The sequence below is a fragment of the Oryx dammah genome, unplaced genomic scaffold, assembly GCF_014754425.2.
Source record: "Oryx dammah isolate SB20612 unplaced genomic scaffold, SCBI_Odam_1.1 HiC_scaffold_18, whole genome shotgun sequence".
Taxonomy (NCBI): domain Eukaryota; kingdom Metazoa; phylum Chordata; class Mammalia; order Artiodactyla; family Bovidae; genus Oryx; species Oryx dammah.
In genome coordinates, this window is record NW_024070202.1 from 98564309 (window position 1) to 98575907 (window position 11599).

The 11599-nt window shown below is 41.9% G+C and overlaps 1 protein-coding gene across 2 annotated transcripts in view; it reads left to right on the plus strand.

Annotated features, from left to right (window-relative positions):
• The window catches only part of BPGM (bisphosphoglycerate mutase), a 31615-nt gene extending 20793 nt beyond the window's left edge, over positions 1 to 10822 (plus strand). For both annotated transcript variants that reach the window (XM_040260903.1, XM_040260904.1), the window contains exon 3: positions 8597 to 10822. In XM_040260903.1, coding sequence (XP_040116837.1) covers positions 8597 to 8775 — 179 coding nt within the window. In that variant the 3' untranslated portion in view covers positions 8776 to 10822. The remainder of the gene's footprint in view (positions 1 to 8596) is intronic.
• Positions 10823 to 11599: the final 777 nt, after the last annotated feature.

Below are 11599 nucleotides of genomic sequence, written 5' to 3' on the forward strand. Positions count from 1 at the left end.
GGACCAGGGATTGAACCCATGTCTCCTGCATTGGCAGGTGGACTCTTTACCACTGAGCCACCAGGGAAGCCTGTAAGTCATGTTTTTAAATTTTCATTGGAACAATCATTGATTGTGTTCATTTTGTTTTGTTTGGTTGGATTTTTAGATTTCACATGTGAGATCACATGGTATTTGTCTTTCTCTGCTGATTTCACTTAGTGTAATACCCTCTAGACCCATCCATATTGTCCCAAATGACAAGTTATCTTTTTATTACTGAGTAATGTTGTTCTTTGTGTATATGTGCCACGTCTTGTTTATCCGTTAATTTATCAATGAATAGTTGGGTTGCTTCCATTTCTTGACTATTATAAATAATGTTCCAGTGAACATTGGTTTGTGTGTATTTTTTTTTTTTTTGAATTAGTGGTTTTGTTTTCTTTGGATAAATACCCAGAAGTGAAATTGCTAGATCATATAGTGGCTCTATTTCTAATGTTTTGAAAAACCTGCATATCGCTTTCCGTAATGGCTGCACCAATTTACAGTCCTGCCAACAGTGCACAGGGTCCCCTTTTCTCCACATCTTTGCCGGCAGTGGTTATTTGTGGTTATTTGAAGATAGCCACTCTGACAGGTATGAGGTGGTATCTCACTGTGGTTCTCATTTGCATTTCCCTGATGTTTAGTACAGCCTAGCGTCTTTTTATGTGTCTGTTGGCCATCTGCATTTCTCCTTTGGGAAACATCTATTCAGGGCCTCTGCCCATTTTTTAATCAGGTTGCTTGTTTTGTTTTGTTTTGTTTTTTTTGATGCTGAATTGTTTGAATTCCTTGTCTACTTTGGCTATGAACCGCTTATCGGATGTATCACTTTGCCCATATCTTTCCCCATTCAGAATGCTGCCCTTTGGTTTGTTGATAGTTTCCTTCTTTCTGCAAAGGCTTTCAGTTTGGTATAGTGACATGGACTGCTTTACCTTCAACTTTATAGTAGTTCTTAATTCCTTCAAAAGAAAGACTTAAATATGTGAAATACTATATAGTAAGAAAACCTCTACGTGAAGGACTGCTTTATTGATTTTTAACAGCATAAACAACTACCCATGCTGTACTAAGAAATCGAGATTACAGCAGGGCCCACCTCTCACCAGCTACTACCACGATGACTCCTAGCCCAGGCTTAGTATCTAATAGCTCCCTGTTCCTTCGCATTCCAGACGGGTGTGTGTTTCTTTCTCTGTGGTTGGCAGAGCCACTTCCTGTTTGTTTTCTGCCTGCCCACATTGGAGGAGAAGCCAGGTACTGAACTGAAGCATTGGATGTAGTCTGCATGTTGCCAGCGGAAGTGGATTGTTTAGTCTGAGTTCAAGAAAGGACTAGGCAGTTTCAAGTTTGGAGTAAAAGTGGCATGCAAGATAGGCTTGCCCCACTGAAGAACTGTGTGCAGCTGCACACGTAACAAGGCAAAGAAGTGATGAAGTGAAATTAGAGACTGAAGGAGGAAAGGTCAGCTGGGACTTGCTGTGGGGATGGGGACTGACTGACCAGTCACCTTTGGCATTTTGTGGGATATTTTCAGAAGTAGCAAAGTCAGGCCTCTCTTCCGTGAAGCAAATGTTTATCTCGTGGTATGGTTAAGCTTTCTCGTATTATAATTGATTTATAGAAACCTAAACCATTTAACTATAAAATTAGATGTAGGATGGATTCTACTCTCTGCCTTATTCTAAATCAGAGGCTGTTATGTTATCATCATGTTACACTACTCAAATAACCAATTTCTAATTGTCCCCTGGCCAGTCTTTTAAGTTGTACGTGGATAGCATTCAAACCTAAAAGAAATAAAATTAAAAGTAGGTGGACCATATGTGAAATTCAGAATCTTGTGTCAGCTCTTATTTTGGCAATAGAAGAATACAGAACTCTCATCACAAATCACCGTCAGTGGGGTTTTAATTGTGACTGATGTGATTGGGAAAAGGAAGGGGGGCACGGGTGGCACCTCACGTTTGTATAATTTGATTGGAGTTTTGCCCTCTTTCTCTAATTCTCAAAAATATGCCTCATGGAATTGGGGTTTCCCAGGTAGCGCTAATGGTAAAGAACCCACTTGCCAATGCAGGAGACATAAGAGACACGGGTTCGATCTCTGGGTCGGGAAGATCTCCTACAGGGGGACATGGCAACTCGCTTCAGTATTCTTGCCTGGAAAATCTCATGGACAGAGGAGACCGGCAGGCTACAGTCCGTGGGGTCACAAAGAGTCGGACACGACTGAAGCAACTGAGCACGCACGTGCATGTTGTCCTGTATAGATCTGTCTCCCCAAACATCTTTTCTCTTGTTTCCTGATATTCAAAGATTTGGGGCAAACACTGGAGAAAACCAAAGAAAATATATAGAAGACAAATTTCATTTCGGTTGTTTGCTGTTTGTGCACTAAATACAAATGACTTTTTCTTCAACCTTTTTGACCGTCTCTCTTTTTTTTCCTTAAAAAGGTAATAAAGGAATCACAATCTTCAGTCAGAGCTTCAACAGTAAGGGACTAGATTTAATTTGAAAGCTTAGAGAGTTCAGGTTCATTCATTTCAGCCATGTGCCAAGGCTCCATTAAGTCAGGTGCCGTATATCCTTGGTACCAGGATGCAGCACCTGGACTTGGACATGCACAGTCTGTACTTAGGAGGCACACTGTGAGTCTCCGTTTCGATCTCCTGAGATTTGGCCAGTACTGTACCTCCTGAAATTAAGATGCTTACTCCTTGGAAGAAAAGTTATGACCAACCTAGATAGCATATTCAAAAGCAGAGACATTACTTTGCTAACTAAAGTCCGTCTAGTCAAGACTATGGTTTTTCCAGTGGTCATGTATGGATGCGAGAGTTGGACTGTGAAGAAAGCTGAGCGCCAAAGAATTGATGCTTTTGAACTGTGGTATTAGAGAAGACTCTTGAGAGTCCCTTGGACTGCAAGGAGATCCAACCAGTCCATTCTGAAGGAGATCAGCCCTGGGATTTCTTCGGAGGGAATGATGCTAAAGCTGAAACTCCAGTACTTTGGCCACCTCATGTGAAGAGTTGACTCATTGGAAAAGACTCTGATGCTGGGAGGGATTGGGGGTAGGAGGAGAAGGGGACGACAGAGGATGAGATGGCTGACTCGATGGACATGAGTTTGAGTGAACTCCGGGAGTTGGTGATGGACAGGGAGGCCTGGCGTGCTGCGGTTCATGGGGTTGCAAAGAGTCGGACACGACTGAGCGACTGAACTGAACTGAACAGTACCTCCGACATAGACCTCTGAGGGCTTTCATGTACAGATTATATGTCTTAGAGTTTTTGTTAACATTCTATTCCTAACAGCCTTTACTTAATTCATATAGTTGTAATATCAGATCATTGAGCTAAAAAAATTCCGGATTCTAGCAGCTAACACATGATAAAATTCCTTACAGTTGAACAAACATTACTAAATTTTTGCATAAGGCCCCGTTCAAAAGCATGAGCATCCCAAGAGTGGCTAAAACATTGTCTTACAATCCTGGTGGGAGAAATGAGTATTTGCTCAGCCACCGCTGATAGAAGGCAGAGGGGTAGTGCTGTATATCTGTGTGGGGATCTTCATGACTGTCCATGGTTCCTGTTCCAGCTCAGTGGTCAGGGGAATCATTGTAGATGCAGTCTTGATTTTTTTGAAGTCGGTCCTGTGTGCAGAGAATTAAGTTGTTTAGATTTCTTCCCATACTGGCTTTGAGTTACTCCTTTGACTTACCACCAAACTTTCATTATTTCTTAGTTGAAATATCCCAGTCATTAAAATGAATTACAGTTAACTTTCAGATGCTCCTACATGGAAGATTCAAGAATTAAAGACAACAGTTGGGAGTTGGTGAAGGGGTTGATGCAGGATTAGATATTTCCCTTCAGAACATTCTTAGATGCCTTTTAAAACAATCTAAACCCATTATCAGATGGAGCATGTGGTATCTGGTCACTCATTATAACTTTCATATGATGTTCTGTTTAATACATTTGTAATATGATATTGCATAATATAGTATTGATTCAGTTTGATTTAATCCAACGCAGATGCATTTTTTAGCCTTAGGAGTTCTGCTTGCTTAACTCTCTTAGGGCAAAGAATGTGGCTTATGCCAAAATTGAGCAATGAGTAATGGCTTCATTGTGGTTTTTCCTAATTTGCTTTTTTAAAGTGTCAGTCACTAAGTCTGTTGACTGATTATTAAGTGGTCTAAGTATTTTAAATATTTGTAAGTAATTAGTCTGCTCTGTGAATTGCTTGAGTAGCCATTAAAGTGGAATGTCAACTTTATTTATTGGAAATATTTCTGTTTTTGTTGAACTCTCCTTTCTTTATAGGTGAAATATTGTATTTCTTGTGGCCTTTTGTTTAGTTTGCTCTTTCATTTGGTCCCCACAAAGCCGGGTTGTTATCTAAGCCGTAAGCATTAGCTTGAGAGTAACGCTCTTGAAAATAATACTTGTTACACCTGGTTAGATCTGAGGCCATAGTCAGATGAGTTCCACATGTGCCCCTTGACCCTTGCCAAAGACCTAGCACTTTTCTCTGAGGTCACATCATAACCCCTAACCCTGGCCCATGATAATCCCCATGTGTTAGCTATTTCAAGGGGATCAGACAAGTCAGTTCATCCCTGTTATTGTTGTTTAGTCACCAAGTTATGTCCTAGTCTTTTGCGACCCCATGGACTGTAGCGTGCCAGGCTCCTCTGTCCATGGGATTTCCCAGGCAAGAATACTAGAGGGATTGCCATTTCCTTCTCCAGGGGATCTTCCCAACCCAGGGATCGAGCCCTGGTCTACTGCACTGCAGGTGGATGCTTTACTGCTGAGCCACAGGCGAAGCCTATTCATCCCTGTACTAGTCTTGAAAACATGAGACCACTAGGTTCTGGCATCCAGTTATCACCCAGCCCTTCACAAGGGCAGAACATGGACATAAACATTTTCCTCTCTCCTAGTACTGAGGTGAAAATAGCCATCGACGAGTCAGATGACCAGAGCTGAAGTCCTGGAATTTGGAAACTTTTTAAAAAGTCCAGTTTTACTGCCTTAACTGTCTTGTGATTTGAACCATGAACTTCTCTGGATCTGTTCAGTAGTTTTTCAAACATCTTTCTAGAGATATAATTCACATGCCATACAGTTCACCCATTTAAAGTATATAATTCAGTGGCTTTTCACAGAGTTGTTTATTCACGGAGCTGTCCATCTACCAGCACAGTCAATTGCAGAACATTTTCATTACCCTCAAAAAAAACACACCCCCCATACCTGGCTGTCACTGCGCAGTCCTCCTATCCCCTCTGGCCCTAAGCAACCACACATCTATTTATGTCACCGTTAGATTTGCCAGTTCTGGCCCTTGTGCATGCTTCGTTGCTCATCCGTGTCCAGCTCTTTGTGATCGTTTGGATTGTAGCCTACCAGGCTTCTCTGTCTATGGGATTCTCCAGGCAAGGATACTGGAGTGGGTTGCCATGGCCTCTTCCAGAGGATCTTCTTGGCCCAGGGATCAAACCCATGTCTCCTGTGTCTCCTGCATTGGAAGGCGGATTCTTTACCTGCTGAACCATCTTGGGAAGGCACCATTTGGTATAAATGGAATCATGCAGTATATACTCCTTTGTGACTGGCTTCTTTTACTTAGCATACTGTTTCCAGAGGTCATCAATGTTTAGCATGTATCAGCACTTCATTCCGGAGAAGGCAATGGCACCCCACTCCAGTACTCTTGCCTGGAAAATCCCATGGATGGAGGAGCCTGGTGGGCTGCAGTCCATGGGGTTGCTACAAGTCGGACATGACTGAACGACTTCACTTTCACTTATCAGTTTCATGCACTAGAGAAGGAAATGGCAACCCACTGCAGTGTTCTTGCCTGGAGAATCCCAGGGACGGGGGAGCCTGGTGTGCTGCCATCTGTGAGTTCGCACAGAGTCAGACACGACTGGAGCGGCTTAGCAGCAGCAGCAGCACTTCATTCCCTTTTATTGCCAAATAATAATCCATCATCTGGATCTACTCCATTTAATTCATCCGTTCATCAGTTGGTGGACTTTTAGGCTGTTTCCATCTTTTATCTCTTATGAATGATGCTGCTCTGAGGGTTTGGGTATGCGTTTTTGTGTGGACATACGTTTGCATTTCTCTTGGGTGTGTACCTAGCAGTAAAATTGGTGGGTCCCATGGTAATTCTGTGTTTACCTGTTTGAAGAATTGCCAGACTGTTTTCCAAAGATTCCACAGGATCTTATACTTCTGATTTACAATGTATTAGGATTTCAGTTTCTCTATATCCTTAGCGGTCTCCTGGCTCTAAACCACGTGCTGTTGCATTCTGCTTTGACTGTCTCCAGGGGTTGTGTGTGGCAGCTGCTGTGCGTCCAGCTGACAGATCTGACCTGACGGAGCCCTAGGGCTCCTAAAATCCAAGGCAGTCATCTCCCAGCTAAACAGCTGGCTGTCTGGTCTGAATTTGTTGGTTCTTGCCAGCTTTGGTTTGGAGTGGTAATCTTAGGTAGGGTTGCAGTGTGAGGGTGGGGGCTCCTCAGGGCAAAGTAGTGTGTTAGCGGCCTACTCTTTACATCTTCAGCCTAGAAGAGAACTCCTAGTGGAGAAAGAAGAAATACTTTTTGTGCTGTCCTTCTTCATGTATGTTTTCTTTTTAAGTCCGTTCCTTCTACCTCACAGCCTTTGTCATGGTGGTAGAGAAGAGTTGTGTTTCTTTTTTTATTTAGACAGGGGCAGTGGAGGCCGAGAGAGGGCCTCCGAGTTATGACCATTGGTTAATAAAAACACCAGAGTGCATTGATAACTAACTGCCACTAACTTATTCTGCCATTCCCACCTTCCAAGTAAAGGAGGACCCTTGAACTTGCCTCAGAACTTGCTCTACCTAGGTCCTTTCTGTTAATATAGCACAGAAGCATATGGTTAGAGTTTAGAAGTCTATATAATAAATGTCTATTTTTAAAGCAGATAATTTGAACACTTTCGTTACCTTTTAATTAGCTTAACTCCATCTGTTCAGGTCTCCTCTCTTCTCTTTGTCCATTTGGAATCAGAGAAACTTGAAAAACATTGTATACTAATTACAGACACCGAGGCTTCAGTTCAGTTCAGTCGTTCAGTTGTGTCCAACTCTTTGCGACCCAATGAACCACAGGACGCCAGGCCTCCCTGTCCATCACCAACTCCCAGAGTTCACCCAAACCCACGTCCATTGAGTCGGTGATGCCATCCAACCATCTCAGCCTCTGTCGTCCCCTTCTCCTCCTGCCCCCAATCCCTCCCAGCATCCAGGTCTTTTCAAATGAGTCAGCTCTTCACATCAGGTGGCCAAAGTATTGGAGTTTCAGCTTCAGCATCAGTCCTTCCAATGAACAGCCAGGACTGATCTCCTTTAGGATGGACTGGTTGGATCTCCTTGCAGTCCAAGGGACTCTCAAGAGTCTTCTCCAGCACCACAGTTCAAAGCATCAATTTTTTGGTGCTCAGCTTTCTTCACAGTTCAGCTCTCACATCCATACATGACCACTGGAAAAACCATAGCCTTGACTAGACGGACCTTTTTTGACAAAGTAATGTCTCTGCTTTTCAATATACTGTTTAGGTTGGTTATAACTTTCCTTTCAAGGAGTAAGTGTCTTAATTTCATGGCTGCAGTCACCATCTGCAGTGATTTTGGAGCTCAGAAAAATAAAGTCAGCCACTGTTTCCACTGTTTTCCCCTCTATTTGCCATGAAGTGATGGGACCAGATGTCATGATCTTATTTTTCTGAATGTTGAGCTTTAAGCCAACTTTTCCACTCTCCTCACCTAGATTTAAATGCAGGCTTTGCTGTTTACAGCCTGTGTGATCTTGAATTGTTTGCTTAACCTCTCTGTGTCAAAATTGTTACATGGAAAAGTAATAGTGCATATCTGATTAAACAATTAAACACATATAAAGTACTTCGAAAAGTACCTGGCATGTGGAATGTACATTAGCTATTTATCGTTTAAAGCACTCATTAAAAAAACCCCCCAAAAACCTATAACCACCACGGCTGCTACTACCCTTCCTACAACTCCAGCTCTTCTGGTCAAAGTTGAACAACCTATGATTCAGGTTACTTAAAAAAGATCTGATGGAATTCCCTGGTGGTCCAGTGACTAAGGACTCCATGCTTTCACTGCCAAGGCTGTGGGTTTAATCCCTGGTCTGGAAACTTAGATCCCACACACACCTTGCTCTCCCAGCAGTTGGAATGTTAAAGGGCAAGAGGACGAGAACTGTCAATCACTTAGTTAGGAAACAACCAGGAATAGGTTGCCCCAAAACATATTTTCCTAAGATTTGATGTAATGTAAATTTCTGTCTCATCTTTCTTTCTTTCTTCCTTTTTTAAATCTTCTGGGATGTCCTTGGCTTCCAGTGACCATAGCTGGCATCCTTCAGTATCTGGCATGGTTCCAAACACACAGTTAATGTGGGACTAAGTAAATGTGCACTTAAATATGTAACCAGAGCTTCCTCCTGGGCTGTCTTTAACGCCTTGTTTCTCCCCGTCTTGATCTCCAGGTATCTCGGATGAAGAAATTATCAACATTACTCTTCCTACTGGGGTCCCCATTCTCCTGGAACTGGACGAGAACCTGCATACTGTTGGACCTCACCAGTTCCTGGGCAACCAAGAGGCTATCCAAGCAGCCATTAAGAAAGTTGACGATCAAGGAAAAGTGAAACGAGCTGACAAATAAAGTCTTTCCCACGTGCTGACTAGGAATAGCCGCAGAAGGGGTGGCATGCGGTGTGTTATGGGTGCTCATCTCGCCTTTTTTTTTTTTGTCTCCCCACCTGATTTTTCGAGATCTAGGCTGTGGGGTAGAGTTTGTAGAGGTAATTAGGTAGCTTAACGTTGGCCCAGTTAAAGGCTTTAGGATGCCCAAGTGCTTATGTCATAGCCTTATGCGCTAACCCCTGCTGGCCTCCTTTTAATTAATCACTAAGTTAGTCACCAGTGGGGCTTAATCAATGTCCTAAGTTTCTGAGATGGGAAAGCAACAAGTGAAGGTTAAGTTCAAGGTCATCCTCATTCAGTAAATCAGTATTGAGTCACTATTGACAGAACTTCACTTCAATAAGACGTTTGTATTTATAGAAAATTTCTGGGATGATAATAAAAGATATTAGATAATATACTCTACTTAAGTATTTATTACTAGTCTTTTCCTCAAGGAAAAGGGGTACTCTGATAGGTAAGACCAGAGGCCCATTAAATGGGAGGGTCACATATGGATTCTTACAAACCAGCCAGCTACAAACAGCAAGGCCCTTTGCCTCTTCTCTAGTCCAGAGACATCCTGTTTGACGTCTGGTGGAATTCCTCTCTAGCTGCTGGAATTAGCAGCATATAGACAGCCATAGCTGTTCATGTTCTCTTTTGTTTTTAAACATTAATCTTGGGCTCCTTAAAATTGATTTAAAAATAAGTTCCATGTCTGAAAATGGTACCCCCAAAGTATTTCCATATGATTCATAAGGATTAAGTACAGGCTTCTGAATTAGTCTCTGCTTTCATCTTCCTGTAACACAAAGAGCTGTACTTGTTTCAACAGACAGACATGCTTAATTCTCTATAAATTGAAGTTTGGGTCAGGGTGAAGTTAAAATATAGTGGGTGTAATTTCATTTGTTTGAACATGGGAAATGGTATACTGGCGCTCGTCAACGTACATTTGTTCTTTATCTGCTGAGGGCAAAACATTATGGTGCATAGTCTACAGTACTCAGGGTGGACCACAGACCGATTGATTGATTGATTGCTCATCAGTCTTAACGATACAGGATGTCTTTAGATGCTGCAGACAGGTACATCATCATTTGTTTAAGCTAATGCCTTATATCAAAGCAAGTGACATACATTTCAACGATAGTCATCTTAACAGTTTACAACTGTAATAGCTATTACAGGTATCACCAGTTTTTCACGGTTTTCCATTGGTGGATTATTTTATTTGTATCCATTTTATAGTAAAATTGGCATTAGAAGGAAACTAATTATAAAACCCTTGCCACTGCTTCGTCTCCACTGATCCTTAAACCAAGATTTAGAGGGACTTTCCTGGCAGTCCAGTGGTTATGACTCTGAACTTCCAATGTAGGGGACACGCGTTTCATCCCTGGTCAGGGAACTAAAACCCCACGTGCTGTGCAGTGTAGCCAAAAGATAAAAAATAAAGACTTAGAGCATCAGCTGATAAAGATGGCTGAAAAGAACATGGTTTGCTGACAGCTGTCCACATCTGCAATGCGTAAGGACTTGGAATGTGGCTACTTGACATTCCTGACCAATTACTGTATTTTCTGTTGCCGTCCTTCTTTTCATAGTCCTGTTGCCCAACCAAATATCACACTTTATGATAATTCAGAGATCAGGGTCGCGAACACAACTACCGTCTCTTCCTAGAATTCTAAACCTATGGCTATACTTCAACTCAGACCATTTTTGAACAGCTTTATCTCTGGAACTGGCATCTGAAATTTCTAGCCCAAGTGGTGACCATGTCTTAAAGCAGCTCAAGATCCCAGATTTGGATTCTTCCCTCATCCCACCTCTAGACGTCCACCTCCAGAGGACCCCCAGCAGCATGATTGCTCCCGTACACAAAGCTGTGCTCACACTCAGTCACTTTGGAATCTCACAGACTTCCTCAGAGAGGGATAATTGTTGCTGACACATTCTGGTACAATTTTGGTTTTATTGTTTTTGAGATCTTGGCTGAAATAAAGAGATATTTATGAAAACTTGATGTACAATTATCTTTAACAACTTTAGCACGTCAACCTTGAGACCACCTAGCGAACCTATTTTCTTTGCATGGTTTACAAAGTATTCAGGATTTTTGATGTAGGTACCTTGAAGTATGCCTAACCTGAATCCTTGGTATCCTCTGTACTATGTCAAGCTGGGACCATAAAAAGGGGGAATTTTTTAAATGTAAAAAATGATAGCTCATCTAGAAATTTGGTCCTTGGCAGGCCAGGTTTGGCTTGCCTTGGAACCACCTAGACAAGTTTCTTCTACTCAGGCTGTAATGCTTGTTATATGCAGGTCCAGTGTCGTAAGATAATAGCCATAGCAAGATGCTATGAATTTTCATTTTTAAATATCTCAAATGAATCCTGTATCCCAGTACATTGAGACTTTGTTTTTCTGAAAAAAACAAAAATTCTGCTTCAGGAAAAATGTTCTTAAAAATCCTCCAGTACAAATTTGAGCACTGAATTAACAAAGCATCCTCGGTTAGGATACGTTACATCATGTATATTTCCTTGATAAAGATGTGCAAGGAAAATTTCTTAACACAATCTGGCTATTTCCATGCTTAACCAGATTCTTTTGCCCCAAATTTGCAGACTATTTCTCATCTTGGGTCATGACCACTTTTATTAAAATGCAGCCCTTTGTGTGCACATTAATGGCAGTGGTTATTTGTCTTCTAGCCTGGGAAGCCTCCCCAGAGGCTCTGTAACTTTGTTGCCAAAATGCTTTTTTTTGGTTAAAGCCAATCCCTGTTGGGC